Source organism: Mixophyes fleayi, chromosome 12 (genome assembly GCF_038048845.1).
Source record: "Mixophyes fleayi isolate aMixFle1 chromosome 12, aMixFle1.hap1, whole genome shotgun sequence".
Lineage (NCBI taxonomy): Eukaryota > Metazoa > Chordata > Amphibia > Anura > Limnodynastidae > Mixophyes > Mixophyes fleayi.
Genome location: NC_134413.1, coordinates 74994578 through 75013138, shown reverse-complemented (window position 1 = coordinate 75013138; position 18561 = coordinate 74994578). Strand labels below are relative to the sequence as shown.

Here is an 18561-nt window from a genome sequence, read left to right as displayed (position 1 = left end):
GATGTGGAGATTCAAGAGCACCTACAATCCCACCGGCGGCACCAAGGAGGATGACGAAGGTGATTATTACATACGTAAAACAAACAAGGCACTAACAATGATGACCACCTGGACGGATAATACTTTTTTTAATGCAAATTCAGCGCTAAAAGATGCCTCTGCTTTTAGAATTATGAACTACAACCAAAGCGGATATCTATCTGGGTATATTCCGAGACAGTATCTAAGGTAAAGAGGCTTTCGGTGTTTCTATATGAATTTTCCATACAATATTCACATTCCCACCTTGGAAATTTTCTTTGCAGAAGTGAGCAACAAACCCACCAAGATTAAAACATTGAGTCGGCAACTAAACAAAATCCCCTTGTAACCGATCTATTAAGGAAAAAAAGCCAGAGCTTTTAATAAAATCAACTATTTATTCACATTGAGAGAACAAGGCATCCCTTGCTAATGTACACTTGTGTTACGTCAGTCTCTTCCGCTCCTCAGGACTTGGAAATTTAATTGCTTTGTGCCGATTCTGCACTATTCCACGTCCCAAAGAGTCACGGCAGATGGCAGTAGAGATCGAGGCTCCCCTCGATGTCACAAGAGTGGTGGGCGACATCACGTAGCCAGTAGGAAAACGAGAGACAGCCGGCTCTCGTTACTGATCAGTCTTCATTTTTATTCATTTCTAAAGTGCCTTCGAGGTAAAACAACGCCACCAAAATGTACGTTCTCTATTTACAGACGGTGTAAAAGCGTCACTGATATTAAGACCGTTCCGAGTGTCTAAGATGACTTCTAGGCATGTGAGGAGGTAGAAAACTGTTCACGTGAGGAGACAGATACAGACAAGAGGGTCATCTGGGATACGTCACGGAAGCCGCTGTCCTATCTATGAGCGGACGAGACTCGCCCACGGTTGTTCTGGAAGACGATGTGCAAGACCGAATCTCGCGGCTCGTTGTGGGGCGACTGAGGTCCGCAGGACGATGGTGAGGATGCCGCCACCACCAACCAACCAAGAAAAGCGAACCCTCAGATTTTTTGGAATGAATCTGCCAAGCAGCCCCCGCTAGGCACGGTGTCCTCTACTACGAGGTTTGGCACTGCCTGGGGTGGGAATATTGGACTCCATCTTCGTCGTAAGCCTCTCTCCTGCACGAACTCTTGTGGTCTTCGCTTGGGTCATAGTTGGACAAGTCCACTTCCTCCGTCTCCTCTGGTAGGTCTGGCTTCGCTTGGGACGGGAATAATTCCTGAAGCTGTTGGAGATGTTCGACGGGAACCCAGCCAGGTTCGGGGAACTTCACCTGCAATAAAAGTCATAAAAAGGTATTAAATAGAAGGTTTAAAAAACAAAAAAAACAAAAACCAAACAACATATAGAAATAATAATTATAATAAACACCTGTATTACATGTACGGCTGCAACGTCGTGTTTCCCCCCCCCCCCCCTAGTTTACAACAGAGTTTATCATGTGATCTCAGACATGTCCGACTATTTCCCACACAGCACTAGTTACTAGTATAGTCTGATCCAGCTACCCTGTAATACACATTATATAAAGACATGATTAATGTACTTAATACAAAGGACTGTGAATCGGATCACATCAGCATTCATATATTGCATATATTATATTTTATATCCTGAGGGTGTACAGAGCATGACTTGAAGTATTTATGAATAGGATCTGTGGTTCTATCGCCGTGACGACAAGCGGCAGCCGTCCAATCAGCTATGGCGACAATCATCCAACGTTCCGCGTTTACGCTGGAGCTTCTCCAGGCTGTTGGCGTAAAGGTCGGACCGCAAGACTCCAGCAATACTACCAGACATCCCTAGTCAACGTTAGTACATAGGAGAGTGTGCAATAGCCCATATACAACACTGTGCAGATAAAACGGTCAGCGGATACCTTGAACTGGATGATGAGGTTTCCTCTCTCTGACGGACGACGAAAGACGGGCATCCCCTCGCTCGCGATACACTTCACATCGCCAGGTTTGATGACTTCACCTGCAGAAAGGGAGAGCGGAGTTAGCTTTTGTGTGGGGACTTAAGACACGGAATATGTGCTTTAACGTTGGACAAAAAAATAAACAAACATCACAGAAAGCATTGCCTAATTACATCGTACCACTGTGTCAGTAGGTTCAAAATACATGACAATACCACAGTCTAATAACGCCATAGCAACTGAGAGGCACAAGGCACCTTCTATCACGCTCTGGATAGAGAACAATGGACCACCTGTCGTTGGAAGTACTGACCGGTCCTCACAGTAATCTACTAATCACCGTTCTGAGGTCAGATCATACCAGCTGTACCTTCCTGGGACTGTAGCGCACGGTACCTGTACCCGCCCGCCATCTACAAGTGCCCAGGAATACCTGGCAGCGATAGGCCAGGTTTGGCGATTACTTTAACTCTGTAAGATGTCCAAAACACGACGTACATCGTCCACATTCTTACATCTGCAGCGGTTTCTCTGCTGTGTCCAATACCCTTCGTGCCCCTTCTCTACCACTGACCTAAGGTCTCCTAATTTTTACAGGCAATTTACCGTGACGTTGATTGTATGAGGATAAAGTTACACGTGTAGCCACGCAACACATTTAACCTCTTCTGTCAAGGATGCAAAAGATACCTCCTCATAGGACCAGGGGCGTTCACAGTTTAAGCCCACCAGTAATATATTCAGCAAACCATCAGTCACACAATAGGACTAATCGTGTTTTATTCAGGGGTAGGGAGTACAGGTGTACGGCAAAACAAACAAAAACACAATTAAAAAAATATATTTAACAATAAAAAGTACTGTGTGGGGGGGGGGGGGAAATCAAAAGGGAGAGGTGGACTCGCTGGTCAGCCGCTGTACCTTAGAATCAATGGGGTGAAGCGTGAAACCAGCCTGAAGGAGGACTGCCAATGTTTAAACTAATAGTTACTGGAACCATGGACAAATCAATGAAGTTATTAGATTTAATAAAAAAAAAAATCAAAAAAAAAAATCATCCATCTTAATATATTTTGTATTAAGATTGATTTTTGTAATTATTGATTTAGAAAGTATGTCTGGGTGTCAGCAGCAGTGTACACCACTGCGATTCCACAATACAGAGGCGGATCTCTGTGACAGCAGCTCCATACAGGATGTCATACATTCATGACTTATATCAGTAAATACTGACCCCCCCCCCCCTTCTCCCCCACTGGTGAGCGGATAGTGGACCCCGGTATGGATGCAGGGAGCTCCAGTATCCGGACACACACTGATCAGATTACCTGGCCGCGATCGGACGAGAATCGACCTCCCGTCCAGCGTCCGGACCCTCTGTCTACATCCGCACAGGGCATCCGCCAGCTCAATCTCCATGATGGTGAGGAGGTCGCTGTTATTCCTCTGGAACACCGGGTGCTCTCTCTGCTCCAAGACAATGACGATGTCTCCAGGCGGTGAGTGCGGGACCTGATCTCCCTCCTCGTGAAAGATCATCTTCTGTCTGTTCTTCATACCTGAGGAGAGAGAGACGTCGGGTTACACCCGCTCCTCCCGGTGTGGGGAGGGTCAGATCCATCAATCAATACGACTGGAGAGAAGAAAAACAAACAAACCATTTCCATATCTCAACAGCCTGCAGAGTCTCATCGTGTGACGTTACTACGGAACCTCGTGATCGAATCTGCCCCCTAGTGTTGGTTTCTGGTGACTTTGTGAATACACAGCGAGAAAAGCCAACATGTCAAAATGATACTCTATATATGGGTGCACTAAAGCTGGGCATACACCTATGCAATTATAGTGCACATCACACGACATCTGGCCATTTGTGGCGCACGCTCCCAGTGTCATGTTCTATCTTACCCATCGCATCTGTTGATTTGGTTTTATAATCTTCCTCAAACTCACAAATTAACAATGGAACGATCTTGTGCAAAAGTGCGTGTGCACTCACCAGCAGCAGAGTTAGCCCATACACGTTTTACAAGCATGCATGTTTTACTGTGTTCTGTGTCAGGTATTTAAATCATAGTAAGAAACAGCTACAGGAGCCCTGTACTTCCTAGTGACTGGATAGGCTGCATTCCAGACGATGTTTGCTCCGCCCACAAGATGGCCGTCTAGGAGAGATAATAATATAACCCCTGTGGGGATGAGAGTACCTCCGTCTAGGAGAGATAATACTATAACCCCTGTGGATGAGAGTACCTCCGTCTAGGAGAGATAATAATATAACCCCTGTGTGGATGAGAGTACCTCCGTCTAGTAGAGATAATAATATAACCACTGTGTGGATGAGAGTACCTCCGTCTAGGAGAGATAATAATATAACCCCTGTGTGCATGAGAGTACCTCCGTCTAGGAGAGATAATAATATAACCCCTGTGCATGAGAGTACCTCCGTCTAGTAGAGATAATAATATAACCCGTGGATGAGAGTACCTCCGTCTAGGAGAGATAATAATATAACCACTGTGTGGATGAGAGTACCTCCGTCTAGGAGAGATAATAATATAACCCCTGTGTGGATGAGAGTACCTCCGTCTAGGAGAGATAATAATATAACCCCTGTGTGGATGAGAGTACCTCCGTCTAGGAGAGATAATAATATAACCCCTGTGGATGAGAGTACCTCCGTCTAGGAGAGATAATAATATAACCCCTGTGTGCATGAGAGTATTTCCGTCTAGGAGAGATAATAATATAACCCCTGTGTGCATGAGAGTACCTCCGTCTAGGAGAGATAATAATATAACCCCTGTGTGGATGAGAGTACCTCCGTCTAGGAGAGATAATAATATAACCCCTGTGGATGAGAGTACCTCCGTCTAGGAGAGATAATAATATAACCCCTGTGTGCATGAGAGTACCTCCGTCTAGGAGAGATAATAATATAACCCCTGTGTGCATGAGAGTACCTCCGTCTAGGAGAGATAATAATATAACCACTGTGTGGATGAGAGTACCCCCGTCTAGGAGAGATAATAATATAACCCCTGTGGATGAGAGTACCTCCGTCTAGTAGAGATAATATAACCCCTGTGGGGATGAGAGTACCTCCGTCTAGGAGAGATAATACTATAACCCCTGTGGGGATGAGAGTACCTCCGTCTAGGAGAGATAATACTATAACCCCTGTGGGGATGAGAGTACCTCCGTCTAGGAGAGATAATACTATAACCCCTGTGGGGATGAGAGTACCTCCGTCTAGGACAGATAATATAACCCCTGTGGGGATGAGAGTACCTCCGTCTAGGAGAGATAATAATATAACCACTGTGTGGATGAGAGTACCTCCGTCTAGGACAGATAATATAAGCCCTGTGGGGATGAGAGTACCTCTGTCTAGGACAGATAATATAAGCCCTGTGGGGATGAGAGTACCTCTGTCTAGGACAGATAATATAACCCCTGTGGGGATGAGAGTACCTCCGTCTAGGAGAGATAATACTATAACCCCTGTGGGGATGAGAGTACCTCCGTCTAGGAGAGATAATACTATAACCCCTGTGGGGATGAGAGTACCTCCGTCTAGGACAGATAATATAACCCCTGTGGGGATGAGAGTACCTCCGTCTAGCAGAGATAATAATATAACCCCTGTGGGGATGAGAGTACCTCTGTCTAGGACAGATAATATAACCCCTGTGGGGATGAGAGTACCTCTGTCTAGGACAGATAATATAACCCCTGTGGGGATGAGAGTACCTCTGTCTAGGACAGATAATATAACCCCTGTGGGGATGAGAGTACCTCTGTCTAGGACAGATAATATAACCCCTGTGTGCATGAGAGTACCTCCGTCTAGGAGAGATAATACTATAAGCCCTGTGGGGATGAGAGTACCTCCGTCTAGCAGAGATAATAATATAACCCCTGTGGGGATGAGAGTACCTCCGTCTAGGAGAGATAATAATATAACCCCTGTGGGGATGAGAGTACCTCTGTCTAGGAGAGATAATACTATAACCCCTGTGGGGATGAGAGTACCTCTGTCTAGGACAGATAATATAACCCCTGTGGGGATGAGAGTACCTCCGTCTAGCAGAGATAATAATATAACCCCTGTGGGGATGAGAGTACCCCCGTCTAGGACAGATAATATAACCCCTGTGGGGATGAGAGTACCTCCATCTAGGGGAGATAATAATATAACCACTGTGTGGATGAGAGTACCTATGTCTAGGAGAGATAATAATATAAGCCCTGTGGGGATGAGAGTACCTCTGTCTAGGAGAGATAATAATATAAGCCCTGTGGGGATGAGAGTACCTCTGTCTAGGACAGATAATATAACCACTGTGTGGATGAGAGTACCTCCGTCTAGCAGAGATAATAATATAACCCCCGTGGGGATGAGAGTACCTCCGTCTAGGAGAGATAATAATATAACCCCTGTGGGGATGAGAGTACCTCCGTCTAGGAGAGATAATAATATAACCCCTGTGGGGATGAGAGTACCTCCGTCTAGGAGAGATAATAATATAACCCCTGTGGGGATGAGAGTACCTCTGTCTAGGACAGATAATATAACCCCCGTGGGGATGAGAGTACCTCTGTCTATGTGCACACTGAGGATCTTCTTCTCCCTGGTCACCTTCCTGCCATTGCAGACCGGGCAGCGATCACACGGACGGATATGTTCGCCTTCTCCCTGGCACTCCGAGCACGTGGTCTGTAGGGAATGCATCATGCCAGGGATACACCCCCCAATGATCCGCGTCTCCATGCCAGTCCCTTGGCACTTTGGGCACTGAATCACCGACCCTTGCTGGGCACCCAAGCCTGCCAAGAAAAAAAAAAAAAAAAGAGTCACTTAACACGCATGTAGTTCAATGGGAATAAAAGGAACTTAATTAACATTAATATTTGATGCATCACTGAGAAGGGTAAGCTGTGGTTGAATCACGTTTTCCTTATATCATATATCCATCATTATTGGCAGAACTGTTCTGTAAAGTAAAATAAAATTACACACACATACAAATCAGATTATATATTATTTTAATAAAACAACGAGTTGGTCGGAGAGCGTCTAACGTCACTGTTGTTTTTAAAGGAGCATCGGACGAGATTCCAGAATGTTAGGTTATCAATCGTCATCTCTCTTACGTCAGTGTGTCCCCAGTTTTGAAGAGGACGGGGATAGAATAATATTTAACCAATCAGATCTTTAGAATGATTAACCACAGCAGCGAAAAAATTTTTATGGAACGTTCCCAAAAAAAAACAAAAAAACCCCATGTAAAACAATGCAAGGTTTTAAAAATCGGTTCGTTCAACTGTACTCATTAAGCAACGAGACTTGCCAGGGGACTTAAAGCCAGCAAAATGCAACTTAGCTCGTACTGCAAAGCGCACACAGAGCATTAACTAAAAATAGTGTCAATGTGTTTACAGGAGATAAAGCGACCAGCTGATCAGAATGGTTTATGATGTGCAAAGTTCAGATAATGGGAACAGTCAGCTGCTACTGCAGACAAAAATCAACACCAGAAATATTACTTCTTAGAATGAATACATTTGTCCCCAGCCCTGTGACATCCCCTATGCCGTTACTCTACAATAAATAGTGCCACCTTCACACACCGCAGAAGCTGTTTTATAGGCCGAGCCAATGCAGAGAGTGCATCACGTCACTAGGAGCCAGTGACACCACCCAACCGCTACACAGAAGCACTTGACCTCCAGACAGGAACAGAAGAGGTGGCAGAAAGCACCCGACTCCGATCCACATTTACGGCAATTAGAACGGCGTCTCCTACCATATGTCAGCAGTCGTACAGGAGTATAGTAAACTGTAGGCAGTAGAAACAAATGGATTTGGCAAAACCTGGTGACCGAAGAGGCATCCTCGGCACTACCAAGCCTAAATCTCCACTCCTTCTCACTAAGTTGACCTAGGTCAGCTTCCCATCTAGCATTAACGACTAGCAGATCCACAAGTAAAATATTGTACGGTGGCGTAGAATACGGAAATCGTGTTTTATGGGGACCCAATCCAGGTAAGAGAGCTTTAAGTGGAGCATGACAAAACTGGGGAACGGTGTGGTGAAAGCAAGTAGGTATCAGAGTAGAGTTGGCCAACCGAACCAACTCTGTACTAAAGCCAAGTAGTATCAGTCCTCAACTTAGAAATTCCCCGAAGTAGTGTCTCCGTATCCCAGCCTGGACAGTCCACGGATTCATGCACCAGGTTTGAAACCTGAACAGCCTGTTGAAGAAGGAGGGCTGCACCCCTAGAGATTTTCATATTATATATTCATGCGAAGGCAGTCTATCAATTAACAAGAATCTAGCGGCATCAAAAAGCCATAGACAACTGGCGAGTTGACCCCCGAAAAATCCCCAGTGATGCCACGGGTTCCTGGTGAAGAACGAGGCCACATTCTAGGGAATATCAGTGCCGCCTACAACCTGGCTGCCTCCACCGCGTGCCAACGGGGAGCGATCGGAACACAAGAAGATCGGCGAGACGCGGATTATAAAACCACTCACCTTTGCAATTCGGACAGATGACGTTCTTCTGAATGGAGAGTTTGCGTGTGGCCCCGTTGTATAGATCTTCCAGGGACACGAAGAGATGGTGGGTGACAGTCCGTCCTGAGAGAGAAAGAGGAGGAGAGAAGAAAAAAAAAAAAAAGTTATAAATTACATCTACACTGTAATTATTTTTATAAGAATTGCTTTAAATGGGCGATACCAGCACCTAAACCTAACAGCTAATTACCGTATTTAAAGCACAATCGGTCAACAGCACACAAAAAGGCTAATTAGACATCTGAGCAAGCCGCGCATAATTGGAAAAAGTATTTAAGGACATTCTATCCGCATGGATGAAACATGGCATAACATGACTGTAGACTTAGGTCCACCAGTAGTTTGAAGGCCATTAACCGGCTGAATCACTTTGATCGTTTTTTGTTTTTTTTTAATATATATTTCTTCTTCTCAGTAATGGTCTGTGAAGTAGTATTTTTATATTGCAATTAGATTTTGCAAAACAATTTCACTTTAATGTGATTGGTTGGGAACCAGAGAATGTCTCCCACAGCCAATCACATCTCCCCCTCTTCACCGTTTCCAGACCCCACGCGGTTCACCACAGCTTCAATAAAAAGGACCAACGGAAGATATATTACAACAGTATAATAGCAACGCGTTTTTATTTTTGGTTCATCGGTCCTTTAACTACAGCTATTGTCTGTTTAGTGTAAGGCCGGTGGGAAACCTTTCACCAGAACGTAGTTTGAGGATACCAACTGCTATCCTCATTTATTACTGGAACAGTGAGAGCCCTATGGCCAAATTATCATAAATATGTTCTATATGAAGCATCTAAGAGGTAGGAGTACTGTCCGAGGTCACGTTACGTGAAGAAACAGTACTTAGAGGAGGTATCATCCATAGCGACCAATGAGATTCCAGCTACCGTGTTCTAGAATGCACTAGATAAATGATAGATAGTATTTGATTGGTTGCCATGGGCAACATCTCCGCTTTTCGTTTTTAGAAGGTTTGATAAATCTATCTTTATTACGCTGCATAATATAGCTGTAAATATAAGTAGGGCACATGTGACAGGACATACAGAGCCCTTCCTTGTATACTCACCTCTTCTGTCAGCCCGTGGCCAGGTCCTGGATCGGCCCCCAAAAAAGATATTCAGTATGTTCAACTGCGACCCCCGGGCACTCCCAACGTTCGTCCTGTCCCCAATCACGGCGGACTCCCCCCCGCGGTCATACAGCGCTCTCTTGTTAGCGTCCGACAGGACTTCATAGGCTTTTGAGATCTGTTTAAACTACAAAATAATAAAAATTAAAATAAAAAGGGAACATGAAGAGAATATATATGAATTATGTGAGTTGCTGTGGTAAGACATGTTGCCGTATTTATATGTTATATTATATGTATTTATATGCTATATATATTATCAGCAAACTAAGAGGTCTTTATTCTGCACATGAGGACACATTTGAGTAATACGAATATATAGATGGATAGATAATAAAATGGAGAAAGACAACAGATTACACAGGAAGTACAAAACCAGACGGCTGCTCAGAGATTAAAACGGTTCCTTTTCTGTATAGATCAGACATCAGTCTATGACACTTATCCCATTTGATATATGGGGATATTAGAACATAGATTTGGTCATACATGAAACCATTAATTGGCTATGTTACCCCCCTTCATTGCATCAATCGAGGTCTCATTTTTGCAAGATGTCAATTTTGCAGGGATTAACTTATTCTCATCATAAAGACACCACAAGTTTTTGAAAAAGTGGAGATGTTGCCTATAGCAACCAATCAAATTCCAGCTTTCATTTTGCAGAAGGTTCTAAATGAATGACAACTAGAATCTGATTGGTTGATTTACATAAATCTCAGCACAATTTGCTTTTTGTTTAAGTGTTTCACTTTTTGAGGTGGGGGTCAGTTCCATTTTAGTTCCTTAAATCCCAGCACGTCTTGCCGCTATAACGTTTGTGAATCACAGCCAGTGACGGCTTACATACACTTCTCGTAGCCCGGTCCGCGTGCCAGCCCCTCAGCTCGTAGACCACGTCTTGAAACTCAGCTCCGCTTTTCCCGGGAACAGTGAGAATCCCACCCTCCGGCCGCGGGACGGGACGGAAGCTAAAGGAGGCTCCGCGTTTTTTTTTAAATTAAAATTCAGCCCTGACAGAAAAAATCAACGTGGACCCCTGGATTAGAATGGGATGTGAAAGCAGGAGACTCGGCTATGCCGATAGAAAGACATTCGGCTGCGCGGAGGGTACCTACCTTATCGCCTGCGTTCGGGTTCTTATCGGGATGGTACTTCAACGCCAGCCGTCTGAACGCCCGCTTTATATCGTCCGAGGAGGCGGTGGGCGGCAACCCCAAGAGGTCGTAGTACATCGTTTCCTTCACCATTTTCTGTAGAAATGTATAATTATTACATAACGGCAGAGTTTATTTAGTGAAGCCATGTGCGCACTCCCGATATATATAGAGCACTACGTCAGAGGCGCAAAATAAATCGGGGCTTGATTCTTAAACAGGGAAATCGTCAAAACATGACCTGCTGATTGGTAGGTATGGCTAGTTGGACTATAAAGTGCCTTTTATACTAGTGTAAAAAATTACAGTCACACTATGGAGGGGGGGTAGATTCAATTAGCCGGAAGGTACCACCGGTCATCGCCTCCGTATCAGGCTGCGCACATTAACGGCCGACACGGTACTGAAATCTCCTCACATATTCTCCTCACATCTCTATGGGTCGTGAGGGAAAACGGGCGGAGATTTAAGGAAAAAAAACATGGAGGCATTGCGTCTCAGCGGACTGTCCCGGAGACACATTGTGCCAAACTGAATCACCCCCACAGAACATGCTAAAAAACATCAAATAAAATATTATGCGGCTGGAGGGATAGGAAGGAGGCAACATATGGTGTAATAAGCCCCCATATAGTAAAGGGGGAACATTAGCCTATAACAGTACTGGCTAACCTGTGACACTCCAGGTGTTGTTAAACTACAAGTCCCAGCATACCCTTCTAGCAATAAACTGCTATATATTAGCAAACCATGCTGGGACTTGTAGTTTCACAACACCTGGAGTGTCACAGGTTAGCCAACACTGGCCTATAATATAAGATACTAAACACATATATCTGCAAATATCACATAACTAACCAGTGGAGCTTACAATCTATAGTCTCTATCTCTCACACAGACTATTGGAGTGTGGGAGGAAACTGGAAACCCACACAAAGGGGGGGTAAAAAACATACAAACTCCACACATATGTTCCCGATAGGAACAAAAACCCATGACCCTAGCGCAGCGAGACAGCAATACTAACCACTGTGCAGCAACTTTGCAAAATTGGGTCACGGACATGACTTGTATATTGATTTAATGTAACCAGATGACCTTTTAATTTCTTTTTGGACAGCAGGAAGTGGCGAATGCACTTCTAATCACTTTCTAGAAAATTCCCCAAAGCATGAAGCCAGTCCCTGAGTGTTACTCCATCCTAATCCTGCAGGGGAGCCATCAGCTCAGCCCTGTACTGATATATAAATACAAGTAGGCTGGAAAAAACTTTTCCTAGAAGTCCACAAAACAAGAAGTAAACAGGGATGGGACTATTGTGTCATCCCCTATCTGTGCCCACACACTGCAATACAGACAGCTGATTATAAAGGTTTCATCACAAATGCAATGACAGGGAGACCTACCAGGAAATTGCACATACAGAAAGGATTGCAATACAAGTCTTATGTTGTTTGCAATATATATATATATATATATATATATATATATATATATATATATATATATATATATATAATCTCACTACCAGTTTAGCCATTGCATACTGTTATGTTACCATAAAGCAACCTGCCCTGTGCAGCAATCATTAACCTAGCTGGATGGGAACAGATTGCAAGCTCTTGGGCTTAACTCACACAGCATCTGGCTGAGCAGAAGAGCTAGCAATCGATCAGCTGATCTTACACGCCCAGGCTGCACCCCATAACCCTTGTTAGGACCATATAAGGTAGATGGGGGGTGATCAGTGCAGGATGTGGAGCTGGATACGGGTTATTGATCAGATATTGCTAGCACAGGGACATTGCATGCAGACAGGTGATCTGATATAGCTGTATAATGCACAGATCTCCTCTTACCTGGAGCTCTGGCCACACCCAGCCCAGACAGACTGTGTCCTATCCCCGGCAGTGACCGCAGCACACCCGGACCCGATGGCTGTCCCTTTAATTCTGCTCCGAACTCTCTGGAAGCACGGACACGCCCCCTCCGTCCCCTAAACCACGCCCACACCCATCTAGGGCGGCTGACAAGTGCATGTTTGTAACCACGCCCCTCTCTCTAGTTTTGCATTCCTTGTCACGCCCCCTTCGCGACGAATACCACGCCTTCTTGACCTGAGCGGGGCACGCCCATGTCGTTGAGCGGCCAATACGAACAGGCATCAGGAGACCGTGCCTGTAAGCCACGCCTATTCGAGCGTGGAAGTGTCTGCAGCGTTCTAATCTCCCGCCTTTACTTCCTGGAACTCTCTGGAAGCAGCGGGTGACGCCCCCTGGCTCTCTTCAGTCACGCCCACAGCGGCGCCCTGGCTGTCAGTCACGCCCACAGCGTTAGACCGCCCTGACTGTTTACGGTTATGTACCTGGCGGCCACGCCCACTATGTTCTCGTCACTCTCGGAGCCCCGCCCCTCCAGCTGTGTGGTGGGTCATGTGACTCATGGCCCCTGTGTGTTATTCTCCTCAGTACTAGGTGTTCACAGACTCTCAGATTGACATGTGAGCTGTATATACATATACAGGCTGGGAAATATGTCACCTGGTAATAATATAACCAATAATGACACAATATTAAATACATGTTTTATTTTTTCACTTAACATGAAATACATTGAATATTATGAATGTCTACTGGACATATAATGTATGTATCAGGATGTTATTAATGTCTACTGTACATAAACTGCATTTTTGCAGTTGCTCCTGATTGCAAACACATGTTCTAGCGTGCATACATATGTTCTAGCGTATATACACATGTTCTAGCGTGCAGACACATGTTCTAGCGTACATACACATGTTCTAGCGTGCAGACACATGTTCTAGCGTACATACACATGTTTTAGCGTACATACACATGTTCTAGCGTGCAGACACATGTTCTAGCGTACATACCCATGTTCTAGCGTACATACACATGTTCTAGCGTGCAGACACATGTTCTAGCGTACATACACATGTTCTAGCTTACATACACATGTTCTAGCGTACATACACATGTTCAAGCGTGCAGACACATGTTCTAGCGTACATACACATGTTCTAGCATACATATGTTCTAGCGTGCAGGCACATGTTCTAGCATACATACACATGTTCTAGCGTACATACACATGTTCTAGCGTGCATACACATGTTCTAGCATACATACACATGTTCTAGCATACATATGTTCTAGCGTGCATACACATGTTCTAGCATACATACACATGTTCTAGCATACATATGTTCTAGTGTGCATACACATGTTCTAGCATACATATGTTCTAGCGTGCATACACATGTTCTAGCATACATACACATGTTCTAGCATACATACACATGTTCTAGCATACATATGTTCTAGCGTGCATACACATGTTCTAGCATACATATACATGTTCTAGCATACATATGTTCTAGCGTGCATACACATGTTCTAGCATACATATACATGTTCTAGCATACATATGTTCTAGTGTGCATACACATGTTCTAGCATACATATGTTCTAGCGTGCATACACATGTTCTAGCATACATATGTTCTAGCATACAAACACACGTTCTAGCATACATACAAACGTTCTAGCATGCATACACACGTTCTAGCATACAAACACACGTTCTAGCATACATACACATGTTCTAGCATGCATATACATGTTCTAGCATGCATACACATGTTCTAGCATACATATGTTCTAGCATACATACACATATTCTAGAATACAAACACATGTTCTAGCATACATACACATGTTCTAGCATTCATACACATGTTCTAGCATACATATGTTCTAGCATACATACACATGTTCTAGCATACATATGTTCTAGCGTGCATACACATGTTCTAGCATACATATGTTCTAGCGTACATACACATGTTCTAGCATACATATGTTCTAGCGTGCATACACATGTTCTAGCATATATATGTTCTAGCGTGCATACACATGTTCTAGCATACATATGTTCTAGCATACAAACACATGTTCTAGCATACATATGTTCTAGCATACAAACACATGTTCTAGCATACATATGTTCTAGTGTGCATACACATGTTCTAGCATACATATGTTCTAGCGTGCAGACACATGTTCTAGCGTACATACCCATGTTCTAGCGTACATACACATGTTCTAGCGTGCAGACACATGTTCTAGCGTACATACACATGTTCTAGCTTACATACACATGTTCTAGCGTACATACACATGTTCAAGCGTGCAGACACATGTTCTAGCGTACATACACATGTTCTAGCATACATATGTTCTAGCGTGCAGGCACATGTTCTAGCATACATACACATGTTCTAGCGTACATACACATGTTCTAGCGTGCATACACATGTTCTAGCATACATACACATGTTCTAGCATACATATGTTCTAGCGTGCATACACATGTTCTAGCATACATACACATGTTCTAGCATACATATGTTCTAGTGTGCATACACATGTTCTAGCATACATATGTTCTAGCGTGCATACACATGTTCTAGCATACATACACATGTTCTAGCATACATACACATGTTCTAGCATACATATGTTCTAGCGTGCATACACATGTTCTAGCATACATATACATGTTCTAGCATACATATGTTCTAGCGTGCATACACATGTTCTAGCATACATATACATGTTCTAGCATACATATGTTCTAGTGTGCATACACATGTTCTAGCATACATATGTTCTAGCGTGCATACACATGTTCTAGCATACATATGTTCTAGCATACAAACACACGTTCTAGCATACATACAAACGTTCTAGCATGCATACACACGTTCTAGCATACAAACACACGTTCTAGCATACATACACATGTTCTAGCATGCATATACATGTTCTAGCATGCATACACATGTTCTAGCATACATATGTTCTAGCATACATACACATATTCTAGAATACAAACACATGTTCTAGCATACATACACATGTTCTAGCATTCATACACATGTTCTAGCATACATATGTTCTAGCATACATACACATGTTCTAGCATACATATGTTCTAGCGTGCATACACATGTTCTAGCATACATATGTTCTAGCGTACATACACATGTTCTAGCATACATATGTTCTAGCGTGCATACACATGTTCTAGCATATATATGTTCTAGCGTGCATACACATGTTCTAGCATACATATGTTCTAGCATACAAACACATGTTCTAGCATACATATGTTCTAGCATACAAACACATGTTCTAGCATACATATGTTCTAGTGTGCATACACATGTTCTAGCATACATATGTTCTAGCATGCATACACATGTTCTAGCATACATATGTTCTATTGTGCATACACATGTTCTAGCATACACATGTTCTAGCATACACATGTTCTAGCATTCATACACATGTTCTAGCATACATATGTTCTAGCATACATACACATGTTCTAGCATACATATGTTCTAGCATGCATACACATGTTCTAGCATACATATGTTCTAGCATACAAACACACGTTCTAGCATACATATGTTCTAGCATACAAACACACGTTCTAGCATACATACACATGTTCTAGCATGCATACATATGTTCTAACGTGCATACACATGTTCTAGCTTACATACACATATTCTAGAATATAAACACATGTTCTAGCATACATACACATGTTCTAGCATGCATACACATGTTCTAGCATGCATAGACATGTTCTAGCATACAAACACACGTTCTAGCATACATACACATGTTCTAGCATGCATACACAGCCGTCATCACTAGTGATCGGCACTTACACCAGAAGAACCCACTCACTTGGTACATGACCTGAGACCTCTCCCGTATATTGTTCACAACCCGGGCCGGCCCTATTCACCCTCTCTCCTAGTTTACGCTCCAGCTAGATGAGATTGCGCATGTTCAGTAGCCGCAATGCACTCTGGGAGTTGTGGTTCCTTAACGCAGTAACTGATGAGCGTGACGTTGGTTTGGGGACTACCTATCCCAGCATCCTCTCCTAACAATGCGACGTGCGGCTCTTGAGAACAAAGCAGATTTAACTGTGGCGGCCATTAGTGCTTCAAAGCCGTGTATGTAACAGGGCTGCGTAGAATGATGCCTATGCATGGGGGAGGGGCCGAAATGACACAATTCTCAGGGAATCGCGCCATGGAGGCTCTTATGCTGTCCACTAGGGAGTGGGCAGATGCAGGATGTTGCCCCACTCTCCCGGGACAACAGGAATTTGTGAGTCTCCCGGACATTCCGGTGTTCAACTTAATATATTGCGATCTCTCTCTCTCGATTTATCATTCAGTCTTTGGTAACCTTTGTTTACTGTATGTACCCACAAATTGCCCTCAATGCCAGGCCCCGCAGTAAGTAAAATAAAATCGTTCTAGTTCTTTCATGGTATGGAAACCTTTACTTATATATTTGTAAATGCTATATATGTACTGTATATATTAAGCAACGGATTCTGCAAGTCGCCAATATTCGGCGGCTTTGCAGGGGAAATTTAAAACGGCGATGGCTTTCAAGGCGACACATACCTTGAAAGCCATTGCCGATTTAAATATCCCCTGCAAAGTCGCCGAAATTGCAGAATCCGCTGCTTAATACATTTACCCCTGGATGAGCACTGCAAAATGCTTTGGGTTATTTATATTTGCAAACTGCGGGTTTGAAAAAGTGGAGATGTTGCCTATAGCAACCAATCGGATTCTACTTATCATTTATTTAGTACGTTCTACAAAATGACAGCTAGAATCTGATTGGTTGCTATAGGCAACATCTCCACTTTTTCAAACCCGCAGTTTAGTAAATATACCCCTTGGAGTCAGTTTTCCTGTGTTATCTTTTGTATCTTCCAGTCTCACGGCAAATCTCTGTAGAATATCACTTTATGTTGATAACTGGCAAATTACTAGTAATTCTTATTCAATTTTGTAGCATTAAAATATATATTTTTTAATATTTATTGATAGACACCAAATGAACTGTATCTCTTTACACATCTATTCCAGGTCACTAGATTGTAAAGTGTTGATAAACATGATACATTTAAAGCACAGATCGTTCTGTGTTACACATTGTTACAGCGTGCTTTGCTGATACGATAGAGGAACTGAATGTGTAGATGTCAAACTGCCTGAGGAATGGATCCAGCCTCTTGCAGCCACAGACACAGCTGATGTAGAGGAATGTTTGTTAAACCCTATGGGACCATTTTCTAATGTCACTTGTCGTTTTTTTTTTTGCAGTATTTGACATACCGCATAGGCTGATGCACAGCAAATTCAACGTTTCATGTAGTTGCCTGTGAAAATAAAAATGCATTCTCTGCCTTATATTTCAGTGAAGAAGTCTGTCTTCATATTGAGTTACAGTGCAGCTAGAGACGTAGGGGTGGGATGCACTGACTGGCTGATTCAGAAGCCCAGGATCATGTAAGCGATGGTGGGATGCACTGACTGGCTGATTCAGAAGCCCAGGATCATGTAAGCGATGGTGGGATGCACTGACTAGCTGATTCAGAAGCCCAGGATCATGTAAGCGATGGTGGGATGCACTGACTGGCTGATTCAGAAGCCCAGGATCATGTAAGCGATGGTGGGATGCACTGACTGGCTGATTCAGAAGCCCAGGATCATGTAAGCGATGGTGGGATGCACTGACTGGCTGATTCAGAAGCCCAGGATCATGTAAGCGATGGTGGGATGCACTGACTGGCTGATTCAGAAGCCCAGGATCATGTAA

At 43.5% G+C, this 18561-nt stretch overlaps 1 protein-coding gene across 1 annotated transcript; it reads right to left on the bottom strand.

Moving 5' to 3' along the window:
* Nucleotides 1–399: 399 nt before the first annotated feature.
* Nucleotides 400–12815, bottom strand: LOC142109259 (dnaJ homolog subfamily A member 1-like). Its single transcript, XM_075193370.1, has 8 exons — nt 12691–12815; nt 10793–10927; nt 9612–9801; nt 8496–8600; nt 6552–6782; nt 3281–3511; nt 1911–2011; nt 400–1301 (listed from the first exon to the last, which is right to left on the bottom strand). The coding sequence occupies exons 2-8, from the start codon at nt 10922–10924 to the stop codon at nt 1083–1085; spliced, it is 1209 nt and encodes a 402-aa protein (XP_075049471.1). The 5' UTR covers nt 10925–10927; nt 12691–12815; the 3' UTR covers nt 400–1082.
* Nucleotides 12816–18561: the final 5746 nt, after the last annotated feature.

What these genes read in the sequence shown, in the direction of transcription:
- LOC142109259 (XM_075193370.1), bottom strand. Translation starts at nt 10,924, where the DNA reads ATGGTGAAGGAAACGATGTACTACGACCTCTTGGGGTTGCCGCCCACC. An exon ending in ACCCGAACGCAGGCGATAAG is followed by an intron (nt 9,802 to 10,792) that starts GTAGGTACCCTC and finishes ATTATTTTGTAG; the next exon opens with TTTAAACAGATCTCAAAAGC. An exon ending in CAGTGTGCACATAGACAGAG is followed by an intron (nt 3,512 to 6,551) that starts GTACTCTCATCC and finishes CTCTCTCCTCAG; the next exon opens with GTATGAAGAACAGACAGAAG.